The 27,273-nt window shown below is 51.9% G+C and overlaps 8 protein-coding genes across 8 annotated transcripts; 4 read left to right on the top strand and 4 right to left on the bottom strand.

Moving 5' to 3' along the window:
• Window positions 1-920: 920 nt before the first annotated feature.
• Window positions 921-2,179, top strand: ANOM_007478 (NAD-dependent epimerase/dehydratase family protein; the record flags this gene model as incomplete). The annotated part of the gene is made up of 5 exons (XM_015552734.1): window positions 921-964; window positions 1,016-1,200; window positions 1,258-1,364; window positions 1,418-2,010; window positions 2,062-2,179. 5 exons carry the CDS (start codon window positions 921-923, stop codon window positions 2,177-2,179), a joined length of 1,047 nt encoding a protein of 348 aa, XP_015405834.1.
• A 444-nt stretch (window positions 2,180-2,623) lies between these two features.
• On the top strand, window positions 2,624-6,551 carry ANOM_007477 (Zn(II)2Cys6 transcription factor; the record flags this gene model as incomplete). Its single annotated transcript, XM_015552733.1, has 4 exons — window positions 2,624-4,417; window positions 4,635-4,698; window positions 4,824-5,016; window positions 5,540-6,551. Coding segments are annotated over 3 exons (1,860 nt in total). The 3' UTR covers window positions 4,826-5,016; window positions 5,540-6,551.
• A 400-nt stretch (window positions 6,552-6,951) lies between these two features.
• Window positions 6,952-8,151, bottom strand: ANOM_007476 (uncharacterized protein; the record flags this gene model as incomplete). Its single annotated transcript, XM_015552732.1, has 5 exons — window positions 6,952-7,220; window positions 7,271-7,335; window positions 7,397-7,781; window positions 7,852-7,948; window positions 8,002-8,151. The coding sequence occupies 5 exons, from the start codon at window positions 8,149-8,151 to the stop codon at window positions 6,952-6,954; spliced, it is 966 nt and encodes a 321-aa protein (XP_015405816.1).
• Window positions 8,152-11,939: 3,788 nt separating this feature from the next.
• On the top strand, window positions 11,940-14,138 carry ANOM_007475 (putative CP2 transcription factor; the record flags this gene model as incomplete). The annotated part of the gene is made up of 4 exons (XM_015552731.1): window positions 11,940-11,953; window positions 12,022-12,654; window positions 12,716-13,779; window positions 13,834-14,138. The coding sequence occupies 4 exons, from the start codon at window positions 11,940-11,942 to the stop codon at window positions 14,136-14,138; spliced, it is 2,016 nt and encodes a 671-aa protein (XP_015405817.1).
• A 948-nt stretch (window positions 14,139-15,086) lies between these two features.
• Window positions 15,087-15,783, top strand: ANOM_007474 (resistance to Congo red protein). The gene is made up of 3 exons (XM_015552730.1): window positions 15,087-15,134; window positions 15,203-15,319; window positions 15,404-15,783. The coding sequence occupies exons 1-3, from the start codon at window positions 15,124-15,126 to the stop codon at window positions 15,705-15,707; spliced, it is 432 nt and encodes a 143-aa protein (XP_015405820.1). The 5' UTR covers window positions 15,087-15,123; the 3' UTR covers window positions 15,708-15,783.
• Window positions 15,784-16,215: 432 nt separating this feature from the next.
• On the bottom strand, window positions 16,216-18,446 carry ANOM_007473 (putative MFS peptide transporter; the record flags this gene model as incomplete). The annotated part of the gene is made up of 6 exons (XM_015552729.1): window positions 16,216-16,922; window positions 16,977-17,623; window positions 17,690-17,825; window positions 17,880-18,194; window positions 18,252-18,353; window positions 18,422-18,446. The coding sequence occupies 6 exons, from the start codon at window positions 18,444-18,446 to the stop codon at window positions 16,216-16,218; spliced, it is 1,932 nt and encodes a 643-aa protein (XP_015405821.1).
• A 1,822-nt stretch (window positions 18,447-20,268) lies between these two features.
• Window positions 20,269-21,693, bottom strand: ANOM_007472 (putative amino acid transporter; the record flags this gene model as incomplete). Its single annotated transcript, XM_015552728.1, has 1 exon — window positions 20,269-21,693. The coding sequence occupies one exon, from the start codon at window positions 21,691-21,693 to the stop codon at window positions 20,269-20,271; it is 1,425 nt and encodes a 474-aa protein (XP_015405822.1).
• Window positions 21,694-24,833: 3,140 nt separating this feature from the next.
• On the bottom strand, window positions 24,834-26,462 carry mfsA (glucose-inactivated glycerol proton symporter STL1; the record flags this gene model as incomplete). Its single annotated transcript, XM_015552727.1, has 1 exon — window positions 24,834-26,462. The coding sequence occupies one exon, from the start codon at window positions 26,460-26,462 to the stop codon at window positions 24,834-24,836; it is 1,629 nt and encodes a 542-aa protein (XP_015405818.1).
• Between the last annotated feature and the right edge of the window lie 811 nt (window positions 26,463-27,273).

Below are 27,273 nucleotides of genomic sequence, written 5' to 3'. Positions count from 1 at the left end.
CTTTATATCTCTCCCTCGCAGGACAGCTACAGCGACAGTACTCTCTAATGCGGTGGCCTAGAGATTTTGGCGAATGCCCCTGTTTGCTTCATCTCAGCCCTACATGCGAGTAACGTAGATTCCATGAGAATTTCGCATGCACCTTCCCGCTGACCGGGGGACATGCGATGGGCCTTAATCGACCCATCTGGTATGATCTACTAATTATGGGTAATCAAAACCTCAGTCTACCAGCCTGTTGCATCCCGGACAGTCATGGATGTCCCTGATTGGGTTGTTTTCCCCCCGAGCGACGGCTTGCCGTTGGTCAAGGCTTGACCGAATTCTCCGATGTTCTTCAACCGTTGAGTGGGGCCCGTAGCACGTCGGTCAGGGCTTGGCGTGCCTCGTGAGGGAGAGAGCAATTAGAGTATTTTTTCAAAGGTTGGCTCGGGGCCCGTTAGGAGTGGAGCGGTTGCAAATCATCGAGAGAGGTCTCCATTGATCGGTAAGCTAAGAACGCAGGTGTATCGAATTGCACGGTGGCAATCGCAGAGCGGGTCCAGACCTTCGAATTTTGCTGAATTGACGGGAAGGTCGAGCCGGCTAGAAACTTTTTGCTCGTTGGTGAATCCACTCACTCCCTGAGATACCAAAGGTGTACTCCACCAGATCGACTGCCGGTTTTCCCTTCTACGAGACATGTTTCGATCGTAGAATCAAGGTCCTATCCAGGGTAAAGATGACACCATAGACTGCACAATAGGCTGACAAATGCTACTCTGCGACGTGGTTTAGCAAGCAGGGGGTCAGACTCACTCAACTTTGGGGGGTATGAGACACGATATAAAAGTGGTCTTTGAACCTCTTCAGAATGTCAGTAATGTCCCACGCTTGAACAGCCCTTGGTATACAGGGTATCATCATATTCACACCACGCGATGTCGCAAATTCGCATTCTTCTGACCGGCGCCACGGGCTACATGTGAGTATACTTCCCGATGAATCGCTAGAGACACACACTAACGAGACACAGTGGTGGCTCGGTCCTGACCACTCTCAAAGCCAGTACTGCCATCGAGGTACAAAATGCGCAGATCGACGTCCTCATTCGCGGACTGGAGAGGATTCCGGAGTTTGAAAATCTCGGTGTTGGGGTCATTGTCTTCAAGAGTCTCGATGAGACAGAATTCATTCAGAAGCTCGCGAGCGACTACGATGGTGAGCATTGCCAAAGGAACTCGACGGCGACAGGTCTCTGACTGCAATCTATACAAGTTATTATCAACACCGCTTCCGCGTTCCACACAGAATCCGCTATCGCCATGATCACTGGTCTTCATGATAGAGAGACCAAGACAGGCCGGAAAACCCACTTTATCCATGTGAGGGAGGAGATAGAGAATTTATTGAGGTCTAACCGCTGACAAGCTGGCAGACCTCTGGAACGTCCAGCATTGCCGACCGGCCGGTCAGCAAAGTCTACCTCGAATCCCGAGAGCTGCACGATACCAACGATGTATATGCGTATCAACAGGCTCGCGAGGCCCACGAGGCCTATAAACAGCGCACAACCGACCTGGCTGTCTTCCGCACGGGTATTGATCTTTCCGTCAAGACGACGATCATCATGGCCCCGACCATCTTCGGCATTGGCACTGGTCCGGTCAACCGGCTCTCGATCCAAATTCCCGCGCTCATCCGTCGTGCCTTGCAGTACGGACACGCTGTGGTGATCGGGGACGGTCAGGCTGAGTGGGATCATGTCCACATCGCCGATCTAGTGACCCTGTTCGAGTTGGTTCTGGTGAAGGTGCTGAAGGGAGAGGACGTGCCGTACGGAGCCCAAGGATTGTTGTTCGCAGAAACGGGCCGTCATACCTGGATGGACGTATCTCGCGGCATTGCCACGGCGGGATCCGAGCTGGGCTTACTGGCGACCGATGAAGTTCGTAGTGTGTCCCTGCCAGAGGCAGCAGCCTGGGCCGCCAATGGCAGTGAGCAGGTGCGCGAGCTAGGCTTTGCATCGAAGTGAGTCTCCTTACCCCCTTGCCATCATCAGTGGTACTCACCCTATCTTAGTGCTCGGTCGAAGGCTACGTTGAGCAGAGCCTTGGGATGGCAACCACAGAAGACAGAGACGGACTGGCACGGTGCATTCAAGGAGGACTTTGAAGCGATTGCCAAAACTGTGGTTTAGGAAATAGTCTATCTACTCATTTCATGTCGGAAACCAGGGGAGTCATGGTGCAGAATTCTCGTCTATCCAGCTTCCTTCACGCGTAGGTAATAATGCAATTGTTTTGACCTTTTACATTCTCAATCCTGGATCTGGCTATCCTTTGACTCGCTCTAGTAGAGACACATAGCAAGATGGTGTAGGATATCCTCGCAGAGATGTATATAAATGATAACGAAACCGAATTTCAGGGTGAATTTCAAAATCCTTCCCTGTGAATTCCGTCATGATAAGTGCTTTTCCGTCTATACGGGCAGATAAGTCTTTGCAATGTCTAGAACATTTATTCGGTCCACTCATCACTCTATATGCTCAGTTTCATATCAGTTCTGGTAGAATATGGGGCAAAGATGGGAAACACAGAAAACCGTAATATACCAAAGCGGAGTCGCCCTGACCAATGATATGGAGCAGAAAGTCTCCGAGACGGAATTTGCAAAACGTGAATTGGATGACATGTGGATTATTAATCGATTTCAACATCCCCTCGCAACAGACGAAGCAACAAATACGACCAAGGACATACTGCTCCCATGCTCTAACATACTTGATGCAATGCTTCACGGCGACATGTCTCAACCGGCTCATGCGTCAAAGACCCGAACTCGTACTGGCTGCGCCAACTGTCGCCAGAGTCGGGTCAAGTGTGACGGAGAGGAGCCCTGCACGCGATGCTGGCAGAAAGGCTGGCAATGCACCAGGGAAAAGTTGACTCTCAAATGGAAATCAGACTATCAGAGCCGTGGATTGGCCTTCGGTCGGGAAGGAGTCTGGGGGAAAGGACCCTCGTCGAAGAAAAAGTCCGGTGTCATATCAACCGGGAAGCAGAATTGGTCTCCCAATAGCACCGTGTATCCGTGGAGCTTTGTCAATCAGGATATCTCAACAATGGAGTGGCTTTACGATGAGAAAGGAGCCCCCCGATACCCGCCATCTATGGAGATCAGTGTGATCCGTCCGAAGCGCGACAGGTTCGGAGTGGCAGAGCAGACTCCTTTGTGGTACTCGCCGCCTGTATTTCCCTACCCACAAGCGCAGAAGCACGCCGTCATGGTGGAGTATTTCATCGATCAGGTCTGTCCTCGAACGACGTCTAGTCTAAAGATCGCTTCTCCTTTCACGTCTGTGATCCTACCATTTTGCTTGAACGGCTCGGAGAACGGACTCGTGGCGCTCCAAGCACTGGCCGCGTGCTACTGGTCCCAATCTAACCCCGTGCATACAAGCACCGCAGTGCGATTAAAGTCCCACGTTCTGGGAGAATTGCGCCGCAGGATTACGGCTGAGCCGTCGTATACCATCTCCCCGGATCCCGAAGTGCTGGTCCTGATGATGATGCTGAGTCTATACGACATAGTCGACCAGTGCGACAAAGGATGGGTCGTCCACCTCCAAGGCGCGAAGGATATCATCCGGCTTCGGAGGAGAAACCTATCCAACCAAACGCAGTGTCCAGTGACGGCCTTTGCAGAACTATTCTTTGCGTTCCAGGATGTCATGGGCCGCACTGCGTGTGCCAAGGCAGATTTGTTCGGTCCTTCTTTCTGGGATCAGACTGACCGTTCCGTCAACCCGTGGATGGGATGTAGCCCTGAGCTGGTTTCTATCCTCTTTGCGATCCTGGATCTCAGTCGGATCCGCCCCAAGATAGACACCGTCTTAGCCGAGGAGGTAGACTTCAGCATGAGAGCTTCTGCATTGAATCGAAGATTGGGAGGCCTCGTGCAAGTCTTAGCTGATCCCGAAGACCGTGCCCTCCAGGCGGTTGCTGATCTCAAACGGTTGGCATGCACCATCTATCTGCACTGCGCCTTGTACAACGCAGAGCCATCTACCCCAATCGTTCGCAGTCTCGTTCGCAGGATCATCCAGCAATTATCCGCCTTGCTCAAAGAGAACCTCATTATCAATGCGACATGGCCTATCTTCGTCGCTGCCGTCGCGCTGGATCCTGCGGATGGAGAGAATTGGCCAGACCCGGTCACCGGGGAGTTGGTCTGCGGACGAGCTTTGGTCCTGAGAGCATTGGCGACGATGGCCCAGTCCACCGTCACCAGTGTGGCGCGCGTCCGCTCCATCATTGAAACGGTTTGGCAGTCGCGAGACCGTGATTTAGCCACCGGATTGTCCGGCCGGCAATCCTCGCAGCACAATGACTGGGAATGGTATGTGGTGCCGCTGAGTGACGCACTGAGCCTGGTATAGTCATGTATCAAAGAATATATCTCTCTATCAGACGCGATGGCGTCGGCTCTGTCGCAATTCACTGTGACATGTCATCAGTGTTATCCTGATCTCCGACTGTTTCCACGGGCTGGAATAAGGTCAGTCTTCAATCTGCATGAGTCTCCAGTCTACAACAAACGTCCTTTATTATCGAGACCACTGGCGTCATGACGAACCTCCGCCGTCCTAGGCTGCAACCCCTCTACAGAGCAAGCAGGTCTCAAGACTTACAGCAAAGACTCTGACCCGTCATTGTTGGTAGCTTCGTGCTCGGGGTACTTTTGTGGGCCATTTAAGACTATCGCGACCGGGTGAACTTCGGTGAGAGAACAGCCCATGATCCGGTAATGGCTCACGTTTAGACTAACACTCTCTACAGGAACACACCACCCACCCTCGGCGGTTGGTTCCAAGTCCACAGACTCCGCAGCCTTCAGCTACCTGTGCGGTGATGGCCTGCAAGATCCGCGCCTTGCCACGTACCCCGCTACCTCTTATCAACGCAATCCTGAAGTAGCGGCTGTTGGCTTTGAAATCGCGCATGCTCACCCAGCTGACAACTCCCTGCATTTGTGACTCCCCCCGACCGATGCACGTACAGTGATTGAAGTCTCCTGGGCCGGCGATTGGCGGTCCCCTCAATGGTGCCTCCCAGATGGGTCAGCCTCGCGATCCGGCACCCCCATATCACGGCGAGAATGGATGCTAACATAGCCCTTGATAGCTCATGGTATACGCGACGGGGAAACATTGAGGAGGTAGAGCTTGTTTCTCCGATCGTCCGAGCTGCGATTCAGTGAACGACGGGTACGAAGCTGGATTAATCTGTCTCGTCGCGCCGTTCTGAATTATTAGCAGACAACGGCTAGTTGGGAAAGCGTCATCGGATGCGCCACGCGCAGGGCTCGAGTAGACAAGGCGAGATCTTAGCGCAGGAACTAAAGCCAGATTAAAACTCAAAGATACAAAGTAGAAATTAACGCGTCATATCATTTCGCTTTCTCACGTATGACGGATTTATGGCTCGGCCTCGGAGTTAAAGAGAATGGCTGTCTTACGAGTATAAGAACTCAACCATCCACTGCCGTTTCGCAGACTATTTACATATACAAATCTTGTGCCAGTTTATACTCTCACAGCCATGCCTCCTTTCATCACCCTCGAAGAGCACTATGCCTCGCCAAAAGTGCGCGAAGCCAGCGAAGAAGCCCGTGCGCATTATGCCAACTTTCCACCTGCTATAATGTCCAAGTTGGAGTCCCTGGGGGAGGATCGTATCCAGGATCTCGATAAAGGAAACGTGTCGCTCCAAGTCATTTCCCACGGTCCGGGGAATTTATCGCCCCTTCTCTGCTCAGAAGTAAACGACGACCTGGCGTCTGCCATTGCCAGAAATCCCACTCGATTAGCGGGATTCGCCATGCTGCCGATGAGCGAGCCTGCTGCAGCTGTCGCTGAACTCGAGCGCTGTGTGACGAAACTGGGCTTCGTTGGAGCTTTAGTGGACAACCACCTGGAAGGGCAGTTCTACGACGACGAACGCTTTTGGCCCATCTTTGAAAAAGCGCAGGAATTGGACGTTCCGATCTACATCCACCCGACATTCGCGTCCGACTCCATGATGGAACATTATAAAGGGAACTACAGCGACTCGGTGGCGCTGGCGTTGAGCGCGTTCGGCTGGGCCTGGCACGCCGAGACCGGACATCATATCCTGAGGTTATTCGCCAGCGGTCTCTTTGATCGCCTGCCCAGATTGAAGATCGTGATTGGACACATGGGTGAGCTGCTACCTTTCCAATTGGATCGTGTTTTTGCGATCTCGGACCGATGGGGCAGAGAGAGAAGTTTTCGAGAGGTCTGGAGGAACAATATCTGGATCACGACCAGTGGCATGTTCTCGTTAACGCCGCTGGCTTGCCTTCTGCAAACCACTTCCATTGATCATGTGTTGTATAGTGTTGACTATCCGTTTTCGCCGAATGAAAAAGGATTGCGGTTCTTTGAAGAGATTGAGGCGAGTGGCCTGATCGCTGGGAGGGACCTGGAGCTATTCGCATACCAAAATGCAGAAGCGTTACTCAATGTCAAGGCGATCCATGTCTGAATTCCCCCTTTTTTCACTCACGGGTCTATCGCGAAAGAGATTGTTCATACGTGACACTGTTACTCCACATCATCAGGGACCGCTATGCCGTACGTTGGACACGCAGAATGACGCTGGCGGGTTGCTCTTCAGGAAACTGCTATACACCTGTTCAGTCGAGGTAAATTAGGGCTGACATAGCTTCTCTATTACCGCATCTAATGCAATGGACGCTAAGATTATATTACAATTGTATGTTCGGATATGCAACGGGGGGGGCGGGAAAGATAGGAAGAAAGAGATCTTCCGACGTGAAATGGTATCATTAACAGAGGGCAATAATTCAAGGAGAAAACAACGGCGTGAAGACAAGACAAATCTTGAGTAGGGCTCAATCTCGACCCTGCATATAGACAATGTCCTATGCCATAGAATTGGGACTCTGAGGCCATTGAGATGGTGCGGTATGGCTGGCGTAAGTGGAATAGCTGGTGGCATCTTCGCGACTATCGACAGTACCGCGACGTTTGCTAGCAATGGGATGTGAAGCGATCAAGCTATGCTGGCTGGGAATGGACGAAGCCATCCGGGACCACATGCGGATGATCGGGCGCACGGTCGCAAGACTACCGGCGGTGATGCCCAAGCAAGCTTCAACGTTGGAGCAGATTGAGATCTGGGTGGTTGCGTCTGCGCACGGTCAGTGTGGTGAGGCAAGACAAGAAAGAGGCGCAACTGACGGAGAAAGTCTGGGCTCTTTGCTGAGCTGAGAAAAGGGATGCGGACGATGACAGCAGCGCTCGCTCTGCAGCCAAGAGTTAGTATCATAAACAGCAGAAGGCCCGAGGTACGGTTCCAGAACGAACATGCAACCAATGCCTAAGATCCCGGCCACGGCAAGTTTCGTCCGATTATCCATTTGAAGCCTCCAGATGAGGGATACGGGAAGAAGGCCCATGGTGAAATCACAGGCCGCCGCGACGGCGCTGTACATGTAGACCACCCCGAGAAGCGAGTTCATGTCCAGGCAGTGGCCTTCCATCCAGAGGCGATTCCAATAGTAGGAGACTGGCTGGCATTGGAAGATGGAGAGGAAAAGAAAGACTATCCCCACCGCCGTGGACAGGGCCATCACTCCATAGAGAATCCATTTATGGATACGCTCCACCGTGAGACGGAGTAAGGTGATGGCAATCGATAGTCGAGCAATCGTCACGGTGATGATATAGATGATCTGTCCCAGCCACCAGACTATTTTATGGAAACCGTTAGTAGAAATGGTGGATAAGCAGGAGACCCAGACTGACCAAGAATCCGCGACGGACGTCGTCAGGTCGGGTCGCAAGGTATTCCGGCGTTTTCCCTGTGCCAGAGGAGGCGCTGAGGAAGGTACAGGTGGCGAATCCCACATTGAACACCTCGAATAACTGTCAGCACAAATCCAGGGCAAGACGAAGACGAGGCTGCGCACCATCGCCGTCACAATCAATGCATCGTCCCATCCGAATGCGTGCACGATTCTCAACCGCACAAAACATCGTAGACAAACCGCCACCAGTGATATCCCGAAGAACACGGCGGTTACTATGATAAGGGCATTGCTATTATTCCCAGATCCCATTGTCCAGCGAGGGTAGATGTACCTGGACGGACGGACGGGCTATCGGACAGCCTTGAATACTTTACGAGGAGGGAAGCGGTTCATCAGGCGCTGCAACCCTGCTGATCTAATGATTGAATATATTGGAGAAGGCAAACTTTATTTAACTGAAAGATCCGACACGTTGGGGTCCTCCAGAACCATCTGCATCCAAGCCATGGTTGTTTCCGCGCGGAGCCGCGGAACCTCGACGAGTCTAGACTGCCGTGTGGTTTGCCAGAATTTGGGAAATACTACGCCATGGGGAACTTGCTGTAAACGGCCAAGGGAAACTAATGATCGCTAAACTTTCGCCCTGTGGATGTGCTGTCCTCGGGACTGCAAAAACCTTCGCATCTGTCCTGTTCCAGTTTAGATGTGCTCGGCGATCATTCGGGGCCCGATCTCTGTACTGCGTATGCGACACTGGGACTCATCATCCGACCTCTTGGACCGGCCGTTGCATCATTGGTAGTCTGCTGAGCTCTTCATGATAAGTGGCCAGGCTGTGAGTCACGAAGGGTAACCTCTACGGACGATGAACGCGAGATTCATGTTTGGGGCGTCACTACTGCTTTTCTCCCTCCTGTAATAGGACGACAAGAAACGTGTCCCTAGTATCAAAGCTGCCCTTGCGATGTCAGTGCTCGTGGTGCGCAGCGAGCTGAAGAACTCCACTGGACCCGCCTGCATAGCTAGACGTCCCACTAGACAGTAGTTAGGCTCAAACAGGCTAATACTCCGGAGTAGAATCTTGATTGATAGCTCCACTCGAGTCGGCGATAGGATCGGGATGGTAACTCGTGGGTACCAAGAATATTTATACGGCGAGGCCTAGCCCTTCTGTGGTGCGTCTTCATATCCACGTCTTTCACCTGAATCAAGAGTTGATAGATATCCGTCGCTTAAGACAAGCAGTGCAGCAAGCCTTACAAAAAAGTGAGTGTGCACCGTGCTACCCACTGCCAACTAGACAACTATCAGTTTATAGCAGACCGTAGCAGACCCGCTCACATGTTTACTTCCCAGAATCAATCATGGAAGAATTCGACCAGTGGATATCCTCATACATAAGCTCTATCTGCTGCTGTAGAACACTGTAAGCCAGTCTACCTACGTCCAACGACTCTCGGTTGTTTCTTGACATGCTGGCATAGACTTCCGGCCGGAGGGTCGAGGTAAAGATCATGACCAGGCCAGAAAAGAAGTGTACATGGAAGGGGTGTAACAGAATTTCTGGATACCCAAACGCTCAAAGATAATAGGAAACTGACGGGTCAAGTTGAAGTGACTCTTGTCATGCTGGGTCCAAGTCCCCTTGACCAAGGTGTTGATCCTTCGAGGCTTGAAGCGAAGAGCCCATTCATCTACAACTAACCATATCTCTTGACAGGGAGCCATTGCAAGCGGCATGAATGCCCATTGATCTCGTAAATCTATTCCCCACAACCTGTTGCCATGTGGATCTTTCCCTCGGGCTACTTTCTCGACTTGTGTGTCCGATACCCGTTCCTGTCAACTCGACAACCCGAGAAGCCTCAAACCCCGGGCACATCACTAGTCAAATAGACCCGGCGTTGCTCGGGGACTTATTTTAATCCTACAGGATGCTAACCAGATTTAGTTTCTCCCGTGAGAGTCCGTGATGCATCATGAACGTTTTTCCCAGGCGGGGCCCTACTCAATTTTGTCCGCTGGCTAACTGGTAGTGGCGGAGCGCCACAGGGAACTGTTGGTCTATGACTTCAGGATGGAAATGTAATGTCTTTCTCGGAGAAAAGGATCAAGAAACTATGGGGCCGAAGAAATGCAATGCGCAGCCTGTCTCCCTTCCATGCATGTCAACTCTCTCGCGAATATACAGACATCCGAGCGTGACTCACATTTATAGCTTAATGGCAGTCTGGGACCACGGCTCTATGGCGCCAGTGGATGTCCACGGTACTCTGTTCATATCGCAAATCACTGTCGCGAGTCGGTGGGGCTATGGGATCCTCGTATTCAAATCCTTCTCCTTGTGAGAAAGCTCCTTTGATCCGGTGGCAAGCCAAACGCCATGTGGTTTGCTCCGCGGATATCATGGGATCTACAAGAACCAGACTATCTAAATTTTAAGTGCTAGTTTTTTCTAGGTTACATGATAGATCCCAGACCATACTCTGGTACGTCTCTATCAAGTAAATCCCTATAGCATGGAGGTCAGTTATGGAGATCGGAGCGGCTGACCGTGGGCGAATCATTGCCCTTTCTTTTCGTTTTCTGATGTTTCTTAATGGTATTTTTTTTTTTTTTTGCGATATGGCGCCCTGTAGTAGTGTTCTTACCCATTCCTTCTATCTGAATCAGGGGTTGACCGTCACATCGCACCCAAAACAAGCTAAAACGAGCTAAGGGGAGGTGGTGGAATGGCGACATGGGCAGGGATTTCCATGCGGTTCGGACCGGAGGGCTGATCATATATAGTACGACGAGCTACTGCAGTTGCTAGAATAGATGGTCACATTGATCATCAGGCCACAAATCCTAGTTCGACTGGGTTACATCGGTGCGTCGATGGCGAGCGTATTCGTCCCGCCCTCCGATTAGGGTTATAGTAGCGGCTGCTAAGACTCTCCAAGCCTTCGAGAGGCCCTTGCCCCTTACCCCGTCGCGTGGGTGCCATTCTTTCCAAAAGCTTTTCTTTGCTTACCAACCTCCTGGTACGTCTTCTGCTTCTTGGGTGTATGTAGAACTCTTCGTGCACAGTCGAGGAAGCTGTAGCAAACAGGACAGATGCTATTTGCGCCGATAGTGCTCCTTCCATAGCGCCTATCTCGCAGCCACATTTTATTCCGCTTCCTGGGTCTCACTGACCGCAACTCATGCATCCATGAATCCTTCGACAGCAACCTCTAGCAGTCAGGAAATCGGCCCTGGTAGCCGGGATAGCCACAAGGTGATGGCTGTAGGTGCTGGAATTGGTGTGTCGTGATCTAGTTTATCCTCAACGCGGCTTACAACTGCAATGTGAAGAGACCTGATCGCGTCCAAGTTCGATTGAATCGATTGCAATCGTCATCACGTGCGGGGTCGGGTTGATTGGCCATATTCCGGAGGCTTGCAGGCTTGGATACAGACTCCCCCCAGCTCCACAAAAAATGGAAGGAAAATCCAATAAAATAGAAAAATAGAGTAATACAAACCCACGGTCCGGCTATCACATCATCCGTACGTCATTCTGGATTGCTGGTGTTTGTTTCTTGGCAGGACTGAAAAGCTTCGGAACGAGCATCGTTTCGACCCAAAAAAAAATGAAAAAAGAAAAGGAACGGAGAGAAGGGGAGAATCCACCAAAAATAAAGGGAGATCGATCTACATGGGACCTGTAGAAGTACCGCCGAGAGGGAGACACTTCCCAATCCTAATGAGTCGTCTTTTGGTTCAACAGAGGACCATTCGAAGCTCTGGCGGTGAGCTCATGTTTTGATCAGGGCAGGAGACCCCGTGACCAGCCCCGTGCGCCGGCTCTGATTGGCGGGAGGGGCCTTCAGACGATTCATCGGCAGTCACTTCCGTCCCAATCGTGAAGCTCAACGACAACAAACGCCTTCTTGTCATGCCGTGTAGATGGAGCAAACGTACAATCTATGCAATCTATGAGCTGGGCACAGTCGTTCGCAGACTTCTATAAAATACCGGACATATCCCCCCCCCCCCGGGTCCTACTCCATGGACTTCCACTGACACACACCACGTCGCGAGAGTGACGGCACCCTGAGGGAGCGGGGAAAATGTTTGGCAAGAGGTAATTGTGATACGCGCATACGCGAAAACGAGATGCACCCTGGCGTGGGCTCAACAGCACTTCTTCAGGAAAACGTCGCAGAAGCCGAACGAGGAGCTCATTCGAGAATTTCGCAATGATTTCCCTTATGTCTTTTCCGTGCTTTCGATCGCTCAGACGATGCACCCAGAGGGTCTCGTCAGCCACGCCCAACCAGGTACCCTGCAGTCGGCGCCCTGGGACGAACAACCGTCCACGTCCACGCCGGCGAATCTCCTCGGTTTTGTGAGTCCCCCGAGTCAGCCGCATGCCGTATACACGCCACTGCCCGATCAAATGTGCGCCGTCCTGCATAGCCCGGCGGGGGATTTGCACACCCCGACCGTGGAGTGGAACCTGACCAGCTCGCCCTTGCGCTGGACACAAATGATCAGTGCCCAGACCGTCCGTTCCCAAGATGACCCTCCACCCGCCAACATCGCCACGTTTCCCTCACTCGACCCGAGCCCAGTCTTCTCCAATGTGGACCCATTCGCCCCAGGCTTGCATGCGTCCCCCGTCGCCGCGCGCTATTTTGATCATGATCATCAGGAATACGTGGCGCCGGATGAATGCGATCGGAAAGACTCATTCGTAGCATCCGTCCGAGAACTCTCAACGGACCAGTCAGGATTGCTGACATCGAATGTCGCTGAGAGGGCCTCCGTACACCCGGAAATCCCGTACTGGTCCCCCAGATCTGTCCAGGCCATCGGTGGACGCTAACGTGAGCGACCCTTGTAGATTCCGCTACCATGTCATCCTCCATGCGCCGACCGCAATGTTCGACCATGCCCGCGATATCCCCGTGACCTATCTGAACAAAGCCCAGGCCTACACAATCACGATCGTCGACTCCCGCCCGCCGGTCGCGCCCGTCCAGCCGGTCCAATACCGGACCCGAATCGGAATCGCGTTCGAAGAACCCACCCACCGATCCAATCCAACCCTCTGCTGGCAACTGTGGCACGGCGCGCGGGGTGGGAGTGACGCCGAGCGACGCGGCGGTCGCCCGTGCGCGGTGGAATTGGTGGCGCTGAAGGGAGGAGGCGGGGATACGCCTGATCCGGCGTGGCATCTGGAGAGTGCGTCTTTTAATCAGTTCTGTGTTTCATGGACGAGTGGGGGAGAGGCCTATTCGTCGCAATGCCAGATTCTCGTCCGATTCCACTTTCTCTCCACAGATTTCACTCAGTCCAAGGGGGTAAAGGGGGTTCCGGTGAGATTATGCGCGAAGACGGAGAGGATCTCGTTGCCCGAGGTCCCGTCGGAAGCTGAGACCGAGGCGGAGATCTGCTATTGCCGAGTGAAGGTCTTTCGGGATCATGGTGCTGAAAGAAAGCTGGCCAATGACGTTACCCACATCCAGAAGTCGATTGAGCGTGTTGAGAAACAAATCGCCCGGGCGGACTATCATGGGGGTGGCCTCGGTAAGAAGCAGAAACGCAGGAGCGTCGCGCGCGGGACCACCCCGAGTGATCCAACCCGGTCGATGAGTCGCTCTCCTAGCGTGTCCACCCCGGGCGATCTGTACAAGGTGTTGTACGATCTGCAACAGCTCTTCTCGTCCGCCCTCTCGGTGAGCGTGTTTGCCCTGCCCGGAGATGAGCAGGACGACCCAGATCAGCTGGCTAGCATCACCCTGGGGAATTATCCTTCATCGCCAGCCAATGTGACGGACGTTTGTGGCGATGCCGACTGCGATGGTCCGACCGAGGATGGTTTTCCTAGTCGACCGTCTCATTCTCCCACCCAAACCTCGGCCCATATCACTTCGAAACAGGCCACATCGGCAGACCCGCCACTCGGTGAGCTTAGTCAATTTTTACGTGCAGTCGAGGGGGGAGCTAACCAATCCTTAGTCGCCTGTTTCTACGTCCAAATCCAGAAGAATAGCCGTCCGAGTGCCTACTACCATGCGTTGTACCTGTCCCAGCGGACCGTGCGCGAGTTGGCGTTGCAGCTGGCCAAGCACGCTCGCATCGACCCGAGAGGCATCGCTCGCGTGGTCCATGTCAAACGAATGGGACTATCGATCATGGTCGATGACGATGTAGTCCAACACCTGCCAGAGGGTCAAGACCTGATTGCGAGCTTCGTAGAGATCCCCGCAGTGAACCAAGATCTGCGTTGCCAGCCTCGTTATGAGGTGCAATTGACCTATTAGCCATGACTGGCGCCCTCGAGCCAGTCATCTTCATAATGTACCGGACAATATCCTTCCAAGAGAGCCATAAGACATCTCGTACAGTTCTTCGGGCAAGCTGTCGCTGGTACCCAGTTTTGTAAGCGCCCGGCAGATCTTACTCCGAGAACTCCGTAGCTGTATGAATCATCGGCAGTCCTGTCAACTCCCAGGGACAGGTAGATGATCTACTTTGAGAGTCCTGCCATACGTCAGATTGGATCCTCCAGGTCGGTCAACAATGCACGAATTTCCATGTTTTCGGATGGTCAACTAATTCTTCTCCGGTGTAGCTAGCGTAGGATTTAATGTGCCCCGCGAGATATATATATCCCCATGACTTGCGTCAAGGATATCACCGACTGAATTAGTTCCTCTGGGGTCACCCGGTAATGCGCCGACTGTGGGCGTCCCCACAGTGGATCATGATGATGGAATCCATAATCAATCGTGTCCATGTCGAGATGATTTCATCGATGCAAGGAGTATGTAGTGTGTCCCAAGGATGGACCCTGGCGGCATCTGATACAGACATCATGTGCCGGGTCACGTGCTCCCTCTGAACAAGGCTGATTCCCAGCCCTAAACTTCTTCGTCGGTCCACCTCCAGGGTTCCAGAATTCGTCCACGGCACTCTTGCAGAACTTGCACCCAGCATAGCCCTGGATCCATCCTCAGTCGAACTGCGCCTCCACCCGTGAGTCTTGGGGCCAAGAGCCAATTGCCCGTCTGATTGGAACGTGACCGGCCCGTGACGTCAGCCAATCTTAGGCAGTCATTCTCAGGCCACAACTAGTCCGGATGCGGTCTGGTTGCCAACGGTGGCTGATTTCGCGATAGATCGTATCGGAAAGTTATATATCAGGCCCTGGCCCAACGAGGGTAAACAACTTTGGTGTCCTCTCCGCGCACACCCTCAGTCTTCACTCACTCGGTCTTCCGGTCTGCGCGCTTCTCGGATTCCACCATGGTCACATAGTAAGTCATAAGTCACAGAGGAGGTCTCTATCGCCTCATGGCATCGAATCTCGACTAACCAATGGCAGCTGTCGCGATCGGTGGGGAAATGTCTACCGATGTCGGTCATCCTGGCATAACTGGGGTCGTTGGGTGTTACTAGCCATCATTATTGGATTGGCATTCGTAGCCTTCTTCTTTTTCGCGTATGTTATATCCCATCCTTCGGGGATGACCCATCCCCGGTCGATCGTCTCTGGAACGCTTTACTGACACTGTATCTCCTGTAGATGTCTCTCCGCTCGTAAACGCCGTCGCCACGGCCAACGACCCATCTACGGGACCGGCTGGGTCCCAGGCTCACAGCCTCCGCCAGGCCAATGGCAGCAACAGCAATATCCTCCGCAACCGCCCCCCGCGCCGCCGGGATACCAACCGTCTACCGAGCATGGATATGGGCAGAATTACGGTGCGAACCAAGGATACTTCGGCCAGCAGCAGTACGGATCCGAGCTCCAGCAGCCACCGAATGCATATGCGCCAGACGGCGTATATTCACCCCCCATGGGACCGCCGCCGGTTCATCCGAAGTAGGGAGTACCAGCAGAGATGTTTACGGACGAATATAGACATAATACGTGGTTATGATAGGAATTGACGATGGGCAATTGGGTTTATTTTGATGCTGGGTTAGGGTGGCTTTAACTCGAGGGCAATCGGAGTTTCCTGCAATGATTCTCAGAGGAAGGGGACTTTTATCACATTTCTGGCGTCTGGTTGGGCTTATGGAACCATATACTTATTTCTCAACAAATTAATGAAAGACTCACTTCTCATACATTCCACGACAATAGACAAGGGGGTTCGCGCAGTGATATACTGGTCCAGTGTCTGCGAGCAAAGGGTTCATGCCAGACAGATACTCCGATAGTGGAAGGTATTCCTCGTCACTAACCGATCCGATGACGGGCTAAGATACCATGTAGACCCAGGACGCTGTAACAAAAGAAGACGTATACAACAATCGAATCTACACCAGAGTCTGACCAGAAGTCATATCATATCATCTCCCGTACCAGCACAACCCTCTCTCCACACCATACTACTCCTTACCCGCCCGTTCACTCTCCGTCGTGATCGTGGTATCGGCATAATCCTTCTCATCGGTCATGAATTCATCATGGTTCAGCGAGCGGAAGCGGAACCAGAACAAGATAGTCTGGATCGCTAGCGCCACGGCCGGTGCCCCCCAGATCCAAATGAGATAAGGGTCTTGCGTGACGGGGATGAGGACCTCGCCCAGCGCACTGGACAGCGCCGTGGTGAACAGGAAGATAGCCATCACCAGCCCGCGCATGGAAGGGGGCGAGCGCGCATAAGCCAGCTCATAGGCCGTGACGTTGCAGAAGAGCTCCGACAGGGCACCCAGGATGACGTTCGGAAGCTGCCACCAGATCAAGATCGGGCTGACGCCGGCGTCGCAGGACGAGGCGTTGTACCCGCAGGGCGAGGTCTTGTACACGCGCCACTGGACGATGGCACCGATCACGCCGGAGATGATGGCCAGGACAAAGCCGAAGGTGATGCGGCTGATCCGCCCAAACTTGATGTTGTAGCGCAACAGCAGGGGGTAGAAGATGTGGCTCAGCACGGGCGTCATGACAATGATGGTCAGCGCGTTGAAGTTGTTCAGGAGGTCGTTCGGAGCTCCGTTGGTCGTCATGGAGGCACCTTGGTTACTGGAAACCGAGCCGATACCGCCGTCGTTGATGTTGTAGATCGGGAAGTAAAGGAACACTTCCGCTGCCACTGCATGAGGGTTAGGATGGTGTCAGATAGTACCGGTGAGCAAGGACGACATACCCAGGGTCCGACGAACATCATCGACCAGCTTGTCCGTCCATTCCACCTGGATACCCTCCGCGGCCAAGACGCTCGGTCGTGCCGCGTCAAAGAAGTTCTTGCGCCAGACGCGAAACTTGTTGCGCCGCAGAGCCATGGAGATAATCTTCACCACCTGGTTCAGCTCCGAAGTCCCACTCGGTGGCTGCTTGTAGGTCTTTTTGTACACCAACGCCAGCACTACGGGCAAAAGGAAGTAGATAATCCCCGCCAACAGAAACGCAAGCCAGTAGCCCACGTACTTCTCCGCGTACGTGGTAGCCAGCATGTAGAAGGCACCAATGTTGACCACCCCGTAGAAGATCAGCATGGTGCGGCTATTCGTCAGTTCGGGGTCCACAACGACTTTCTCCCCGGATTTGAGCACTTTGGTATAGGCCTTCTTGTGTCGGTGCTGGTCCAGGATGGTCGGTGCAATGTTGGGCTTAAAAATCCCAGCCCCAAGCGCCAGGATGAGCAGACTAATGATGAACGGGGGCGCCGAATGCGCGGTACCCTTCTGCAGAACAGACGGAATGGCACCAAAGATCTGGATCAAATGCGCGATACCACAGATCAAGACACCGATGCAGATGGCCTTATATCGACCGACATGAACATCGGCCCACCTGCGAGGATCAGCACCAGGGAACGTCAACGACCATTGTAGCCAAGGGCAAGAGGTGCAGTCCTACCATCCTCCCAGAATCGGAAGTATATAGGCCAAGAAGGTGAAGAGCAACACCAGCCCAGAACTGGCCTGCAAGCCCATTCCCAGCCCACCAGCAGTCTCCTGCGTCCCACGCGGTGGAGCACCTGCGCCGTTCCCGCCTATAAACTCCTGTCAGCCAGTTTGTACTTAGGTCTTGGTAATGAACAGAATACCTTTTGGGAGAGGAAATTCAATAAAGTTGGAGAAGACAGTCTGGGAACCGTAGTAGGAGGCTCGCTCGGCGAATTCAACCAGGCACAGCGAGTAGGATACGATCGGCAGGCTGCCCGCGACTTTGCGGAGAGTGCTGTGCTCTTCTGGTGTCGGCTCAGGAAACTCATCACTGTCCACTGACTCCGTTGCCGTTACTTCGTAGGTCTGTTTCTCGGCGTCGAACCCGGCAGGTCCATTGGTCACAGAGTCTAGGGCTTCGCCCGGTCCCCGAGCAGCAATGGCATCATCGACGACATTTTGTCCGCCAGCAAGAGCTGTATTTGATGGCTGTGATCAGTCACTAGAAGACTTGAGGGTCGGTTGAGACATACACATGGTGGTATAGACTAGGTTGCTCAGAAAATTCGCCGCTGTGAGGGCAGAGATTGGCGATTCGGATACCACAAGGGGCGAACTGGTGGGCTGCAACCATCCTTATACTGGGCGCTCCAGGGTCAGCTTGTACGTGCAGTGTGAGACAGTAAGAGGCCGGTGGGCCGACTTTCGGGGGCGATAGTGCTAGGCATTGAGATAGACCAAGGTATCGGAGTCCAAAGTCTAAGAGAGATGGAGAAGACTGGTTGGATACTGTTAGGCATATAGTGTTTAGGGTATGACCTTAGCGTCGCCATATGGTGCTTTGGGCGAATGGGATTGACAGATATCCACGATGGCGCATGCTTAGCTGCGATGTCGTACATTGTAGCATTGGCTCCCCGGGGTGCTTATCTCCTAGTCCTACCAATACAGTGCCTAGTGCTGCAATGGATAAACTTAGCTTTGGGAACAAGCAGCACGCTAGATGCTTATCAGTGGCGGTCCGACCCACCGTGGTGACCCTATACCGGCAGTTATTCTCATCCTAGCCTTTTGTCACGTCATTCTCTGGACTCAACCGAGCATTTTATAATACCTAAATGTAACTCTCATTGGGTTCCTCTCAAATCGGCTTGTGCAAATTCATGCTAGCTCTTATTGCGGTCATGTATAAGTATAATGATACTATGGCATGTGTTCTTTGACCTCGGCTGGATGCAATCTGGACCGAGGGGGTGAAGGAGAACAGACCCTCGACTCTGTCCCACTGCAACCATTGGGAAGAAATTTGGCAAATTAATTCTCCACCTTGGTGCTCCTAGCCGGCCATCAGGCCAGGTCCACGAGGCCGATTTGAATTGTTATCATTTCAAACGATGACATTCTGATTTGACCAACGCTTGAGAAGCCAGCGCCCCCTTATCACCGATTATGGTACGCTCTGCGCTCATAAAGTATCAATATCTGGTCGGATTTGACTTAGGCTAGATGTCGCCTAAGATACTCTTCGGTGTCCCTTCTCCATTGGCCTATGATAACGGGTCTAGATGGCGCAGAATTGTCCGTGCTGGTACAACAATATGCGTAGGTATTTTCTCCATGCCCAATACCAATTCACGGATGGATGGATGGGCTAATGGATCATGCATATCGTAATTAATTTGCCGTTTCTCTTTTTCATTTCCCCTAAATCGCTGGAGACGGTTCCTTGCTAGCTCTCCACAACATTGGCGAGCAGCACGCTTCAGTCAAAGAGGATTACGCTTCCCTAGTGATACGCTCAGAGTGGGCGGATAATATTGGACGGCATAGCGTTTGAGGGATCTGCAAGGACGAATTTCCTGTAACACGACAGCCTGCCTGTTAAGAGACTTTGGGCGCCTTCCCGTAGCAAGGCGTAGAGATGCACCGAGACTCCGTTAGGTACTTGGCAAACGTTGTCACCGAAAAAGAGTGCGAAGAATCTCTATCTACTCCAATGAGGTCGTCAAAAGCTAGGCTGGGCTACACATATCAGATATAGCAGCAAGGACATCATTGAAGCTATAGTACACACTGGAGTAGGAACCCCCGGGATGGCAGCCAAAAGACACGAAGCTGATGCCAAAGAGCTACTCCGTGTCGATAGGCAGTCTCGTCTACCAGTGGTCATGATCACCACGCACTAACTCTTACTCCTATCACCCATCGCCCGATAATCAGAACAAAGGACCCAAATACTGGACAGCACGGAAACTTCGGACAAGAAATTCCAATACACAATAAAGTCTTCTCGCCGACTATATGGATGGAAGGCCGCTCAACCGTCTAATCTGAGGACTTCACGTAATAAAGTGTTTTCAATATGGAGATTGCTTTACCGGAGCTAGTTCAGTCGTAACGATATTTTGCAAATACAATAGTTGTCTTATCGATCATTTTCATACCCATAGCGAATCTATTCCATGCCTTGAGCATCCCTGTCAGGCTTCAAGTGGAACACGTGAAAGGCTTGCTAATGGAATTTGACTGGAATTTATGAACCTACCAAGCTCACATTAGTATCTCACAAGTGGCCAATTCAAGACGGAGGGAGCTCACCAGCTCGGCAATACTGGAGTACGTGCCGCATCCAAAGACGATCATGCCCACAATAAACACCACGCCATTGTACATAGCAGTCTTCAAGTTGCGCTTTTCATACCATGCGCCCTCTCTCAGAAGGACATACCATATGACTGGTGGAAGATAGAAGGATAGACCCGACACGAACAGTGATGAAATGATGGATAGTAGCTCAGAGAAGACAGGGATGGCCTCAGCAATAACCCACGCGAGAAGGGTAACGAACAGCACAAGCCCGAGCCATGTAATCCAGCCCCTCGGGGTGTTGATGTACCGGACAACTGAGTTGCGGTATACCTTTCCGTGAATATACCGACAGACCACCGTGGTGTTGATCGAGCCCGAGATGAAGATCACTGGAAGTGCGATACCAAAAACAACCCTTGAGATAAGCGGACCCGCTGACAGTAGAGCAGGGGACTGCACCTCTTTTCCCACGAATGCATAGATGAGCGAGCCTGTCAGAGTGTAGATGACAATTTGAATACCTCCGAGCCACCAGAGTGTCTTCACATAGTCCTCCGGTGTGTGCATTTCTTCCATGAACGATGGTAAACAACCGCCGAAGGAATAGGCGAATACAATACTGTTGGTCGCTACGATAGCCTCTGCGAAGGTGATGCCTTCCTTCGGCCACGGAGACCATGCAGCAAGGCCAGCAGCAAAACCATTGGAACCGTTCGTATTCTGAATCCCAGTGGCGATCATGGTGACTCCTATTGCTAGAATAATCGAGGCAAAGTCAATATAGCCCAGTATGGCGATATCTGCAAATGCTGGTGGAATAGCCAGTATCAGCAAAATTGCAGCCGACGTGATGCTAAAGACGACCGAGCACACGTCACTTTGCGTGATGGTCTTGAAGGCGATGGCGCCGGTCAAGCAGTGTGATCCGACGACGAATATCAGCAGGCAAACGAAACTAGCTATAAAGATCTTCGATCCAATATTGCCCAGCAGAAGCCGTCCGACATCCGCATAATGAGCGATCTCAGGGTACTTGAGTTTTACCTGGCCAATGTTGTAGCTTGCATACATGGCAACGAAGCCAATACCGATTGTCATGATTACACCTGCCACCATGCCAAGAGTGGCGAATGCAAAAGGCAAGCCCAGGCTCCCAAGAGCGATGCCCTCGACTATGGAAACGACAGTAAGCCGCTTCCAACCGAGCCGATGGAAGTGAGCATCCCCTTTAATGACGCATTGCATCTCCTCCTCTGAGCGGCCCTCTTCCTCGAGGAAGGCCTTGCTGGCCATAACATCCCTGTTAACCTGAGTGATAATGGCGTCGTCTTTCCGAGGACTCTTCCCAACCCCAGTCCCAGATGTTATCGTTGTTCTGTGGTCCATTCGGCGAATTATGACAAACGTGACTGTGTCTAACAGGGAAAAGGAAGTCGATCTCAACAGAGGTCAGAGCCCTGACCATATGAGTCTAGGGATGTGAAAAGAATTTGCCGAAAGTCAGGCTTAAATGGAAAGGCTTAGGAAAGAGTGGAGCCATGCCCCTCTTCACAAGCGGATTTAATCTATAGGCAACACGTTTTGCTGTTTTTCTCGACCGTTATCTCTGTCGGCCTACTAGCGGAAGCGTCTGTACAGCATGTGTCCCGTTAGGGCCAACCGCATAACTCGACATTGGAGACCATTTCATGTTGATGGCAGTCATTCAAAACCATTGCTCAAGTGATTCCCTTCCAATTCCTGCCATTATACGTGACATTGAGGTCTACATAAGTGCGGGGTTGGGACTAAGTTAGTGTGATTAGATTCTTCATCATGCAGTAATTTTTTCCACTAAGTGATATTGCTGTGGTAAGAAAAACTCCACCATTTACATAGTTCCGCCTAATGAATTATCCATGTGCTCTCATACAATGACCGCTAAACGCTATGCGTCAGTCTCTCACTCGGCACGGTGAGACAAGGAGCACAGCTATCATTCTTTAGTGAGGACACAGTAGGCGTGCTCACTGTTCTCCCCCGGGTATGTTTCTTATGACATGATGTTGATAGTAATAGGTTACGACCGGGGGCCTCGGTCATGGTAGCATACATAGTGGAGACGTATTGGCTGTATTGGCCAGGCATATCGTAGGGTCCAACGACACGTTCCTTACATGCTCTGGTGGCGTTTTGCGGGCTATTCAGGATAGGTTATGCTTCATACGGAGCAGCCTATGCAGAATTCTAGACTGACATCCCGTCATTTTTGCACGGCAACAGCGGCATTCTATGGTCTTACAGCACGGGATTAGGTAAAAGCATCCCAGCCCTCGTATTTCGGCTGTTCCACAATCAAGGCTGGACGATGCACTACTATCCAAAAGGAATGGGATAGCTTGGCAAGGCATAGATAATCTAATCAAATGATCAGATAAGAGACAGCCCCACATGCTAGTCTCTCACCTGTTTTCGGAGCAAATTTGTCCGACATGATTTCTCTTGGGTCCCGTCCATGTACTAGTATCCTTGGTGGGAGAAAGGCGTGTTGGTAAACTCGTTGGGTCCCTTGTGGTGAAGGCATCAATCCGTCATATCCGATGAGATTTTCCCAACAACCAGGAACTGTCATGCTGACTGGATTGAGAGAAAGGTGTAGAAAGAACAGCCTTCTTATGCGAATAATCCAGAAACCAAGCTGGTTCTCGTAGCGTTACCTGATCGTGAGTTTGGCGACGCTCGTGCAAAAGGCGGAAGTGGACATGTGCCTTCTTCTTCCTTTCTTGTGTGTAAAGACCGAGTTAGATTATATCTTGAAGCTTAATAATATTTTCTTGTGCATAGTAAAGAGCAACATGCTCAGTCACCGAGCTCCGACATCTATAACCCCGTTCATGGTTCCCGCTCACAACGATCGCTCGACTCAGGATTAATGATACTATTTGTATCAATAGCGGTGAAGGATCAGAAGGGCATCCTTAACAAGACTCATGTAATACCTTTACTAAGTAATGCGTGAGGCATCTATCGATGGGATCCAAGCGCGTAGCTCCTAGTGATTCTCATTGTTTTCAACTAATCGATTCGTTGCCTCCCTCTACATATTGAAAATATAAGATCATGGGCGAAAAACTGCTTGAGTTCTTAGTGGTGATGCTCGAATTTATCAACAGGATTGTGGGAGGAATCGCTTCTGAATGACAGCGCTCGGCCTTTTGGGTTGAGCTGTCAACACATTGCATACAGTCTTCCACTTATACTTCATAAATCAAGCACTCGGACACCCAATGTTGGACCGGAGGTACGTGCTTCTAGCGATACTGGTGACGCTGCCGCTAAAGACGCTCTTCTTCTCCACTCCATCCGGCCAAATATTAACCTTGGCGCCAGCATCAACGCGTCGAATAGTAGCACCTCCATTCATTCTGTTACTCGCGGCGCTTTCATAGCAGAATTAGTATATTTTTACTTTGTATTCAAGATTATGATAACCCCCGCTACATTCTGTCTCGACAGCAGCATCCTTGTTCTGGTTATGGAAATCCAAGCTGTCATTCTCGCATATGGAAGCTATGCGCCTGACTGAGTTAGCCCCACCCCAGGTTCCATAAGTATGACTGAAGTCGAAGCATTTAAGAAATACCTCATATCGAGGTATTTTGGTCGTTATATCGCCAAGAAGGGAGGTAGAAGCTGCTTCGTTAGTAGAGTGAGATAATATGACAGAGAGCTTCGAAGGAGTTTGCCTACACTCGCCTCACAAACATAGATCAGCAAGGGGGCAGCAGCCTGAATATATTTAGATTGTCATATCGGCGAATGATAAGGATTCCATATACAGCCCGTGACTTAGGAACCTTTGCAATATTGCATCCGACATAGGCCGCCGAGTTCCACGATGCCATGCCCAGCAGCTGCGGCTCCACCCACTAGTACGTCAAGCGTACCCTCTCTGGTGCCATTCAGAACAGTTTCCTGTCAGGGGTCATTACGAGTATTCATACATCGACTGCTGGCTACGACTAAATCTATCCTACAAAGTTGGGTATGCCAATCGATAAAAATGCGCTCCTCAGGCCACGTCTTTGGGCTGTGAACGGCCATCACACGCTCTCGTCATTCGATCAAATATTCCTCTGGCCGAAGGACATCCACGAGCCAAGCTTGTTAGGCAAGGATCCAGGGTAGTCCTTGCGATAGGTGCAGCAATTGGCACTCCTCCATGGGCACTGCACAGATAGGCGGCTCTACGGAATGGGAAGATTGTCACATCAATCGAATAAAATTGACCATTTAGTATCGGTATCACAAATGTGAAAATCTATGGACATTATGAAAGCAAACATATATAAGCATATATGCATGAATAATATAAAAAAAATAATAATAACGATGGGGGTATGAGTAAGACAATGGAGACCACTCGCGGACTATCCAGCGCAGTGGCCATGATGCCACGACCTCAGGCGTTCCGTCTCCAGGTTGGAACTCCCAAAGCAAACGGTCCGCCGGTACACGGTTCTCATCTGTTATATAAAACAGCGAAACTAATTAGCAGTCTGTTTTTCCTGGCTCTCGCCACTGCTGAGGGCGAGCTCAGCCTTCTCGGTTTCAAATGCGGCAGGCTGGCCGGACACATCCAAGCCCAGCTCGGTCGCCATCTGAGCCATCTGCTGAGGGGTGAGCTTGGGCATGGTATCGGCAATCTGGTAAGGCCATTTGCCTTCCACATGGGCCTTGGCGAAGATGATGTCAATCTCCTCCAGAGCACGGCCAGCGGTTTCACAGTAGAAGAACCAGGCGAACGGTATGGCGGAGAAGTTGACCAAGGCGAAGAAGAGGTAAATACCCCAGGGACTGGCAGTGGAGAAGACCGGAGTGAACATCACGACGGCAAAGTTACAAATCCAGTTCGTGCAAGTCGAAGCAGCGGCAGCTGAGGTACGGGTACGGAGCGGGTTGATCTCGGGAGGGTAGATCCAGGGCAAGGGGAGAGTCGTGAAGGCGAAAAAGACGATGAAAAGGAAGATACCAACGACAGCGCCCTTGGCATTCTGCTCATTCTCCTTAATCAGGCAGCCCATAGTAATGATGAAACTGAGACCCTGACCCAGGAAACCAATCAGGAACAGTTTACGACGGCCAACCTTCTCAATCATAAAGAAGGAGGGGATGGTAGCAAGAGCATAGACGGTAGCGAAGACACCACCTAGAATCAGAGAGAGACGCTTCTCCAAGTGCAGGTTCTGCTCGAACAGCAGAGTAGAATAATAGATAGCGGCGTTACATCCGGTAAATTGCTGGAAGAACTGTCCAGAACAGCCGATCATCATACGCTGGAACTCCTGGGTCTTGCCGAAGGTGAAGAGCGTTTTCCAGCTGGCCTTGTTTCCTTCGGTAGCAGCGAGGTCGGCCTTCATCAGGTTGAAATCGGCGAGCACCTCCTCCGAATCGACAGGGAGATCATTAATAGCACTAAGCACCTCACAGGCCTCCTTATCATATCCCCGCATAACAAACCACCGAGGAGACTCGGGCAGCATCAGAGCGCCGACGGTCACCAAGAGGGCAAAGAGGATCTGGAAGGCAACGGGGAACCGCCACTGGACTGAGGAATCCACGTACGAGAGACCAAAATCAATCCAGTAGGCGACGAACGTGCCGACGGCGATAATGGCACCTTCAAAACAGACGAGGAAACCACGGTTATGGGCCTTAGAGCATTCCGACTGCCACACCGGAATGGTGGCGGTATCCATACCGTTTCCAAGACCGGAAATCACACGGCCGACCACGAACTGGCCCAGACCCCAGTGAGTACCGAAAGAAGCAGTGGAGATGATAGCACCGACGGCCATGATAATACCACCGGCCACCAGCAAAGGGGTACGACCAATCCGTTCACCGAAAACCATGGTGAAAATAGCACCGAAGAAACAACCCAGTTCGTAACAAGCTGTGACCGCGCCTTGAAGAACCGAAACATGCTGGGAGTAGGCCGCTGTGGCGCCCTCGGGGATGTATAGCGCGTGGAACTCTTTGGTGAACTCAGTACCGGCGATAATACCGGACATCAAACCCTGATCATAACCGAAAAGTGAAAAACCGAGGACGGCAGTGACGGTGATGGCCAAACGGAGCTTGCGGCCCCGAAAGCCAGAGGTGGTTGTCCACATAATTGACTGTGTCTCGACTGTACCGATCCGATATCACTGGGTATCAGGCGAGAAGGGAGGGAGGAGGAAATCGAAACAAGCACCAGGACGAGGACAAAGTCATTCCTGAGAAGATCACCTGGATCCCACTTTGGGGATCGCCGGGATTTATCTAGTCCTTGGCCGTCCGACAGTTGAATCAGCCAAGAGTAAAAAGTCTGCAGATGACGCTAATGGGGTGGTATTATGGGCATGTTTCGCGAGCCGCCCAGAAGGCCAAGGACCCAATAAGGCTTCGCCAAAAGGCTTAGCGGTGCCCTCCAGGCTCAGGGGCCATGCGGAGACGTAGAGTAGGAGTGCCGAATCAGGACAATGCGGAGGCCTCGAAAGATGGGGACCCATATCGAAATTTTCGCCCGCACTCGGAAATGGGCGACAGCAAAGAGTAGGTCGGCCGAACCTGACTCCACCACATGTGCTTGGCTCATCCACATGGAGAGTCGGATCGGACCGGTCGCAGTGAGGCCTCCTGGCTGAAAAGGCGCCGCTCACTGGTTTCTCTCCTCAGGCGCGTCTGCCTGTGGTGGTCAGAGTCCGAGTCCGGTTGGTTCAACCAGATGGACACGGGTGGATCTGTGCCGTAAGCGGCGGAGGATCATCTATGCTGTTGCTTCAACAGGAATCATACCCGACCATCCTTCCACGGGCAAAGTCGGGGGCTTTCGTGGGTCAGGGTATGAATTGTTCATTTTTGCTCTTTCCTTGCTCCATCCACAGTGCGCCTTTCCCGCCTGAAATCCATGGTTCCTACAACGAAAAGGTGACCACTTCT

This window comes from Aspergillus nomiae, assembly GCF_001204775.2.
Source record: "Aspergillus nomiae NRRL 13137 chromosome Unknown contig00182, whole genome shotgun sequence".
In the NCBI taxonomy this organism is placed as follows: Eukaryota; Fungi; Ascomycota; class Eurotiomycetes; order Eurotiales; family Aspergillaceae; genus Aspergillus; species Aspergillus nomiae.
The sequence above is the reverse complement of the archived record's forward strand: the minus strand, read 5'-3'. Positions and strand labels throughout refer to the sequence as shown.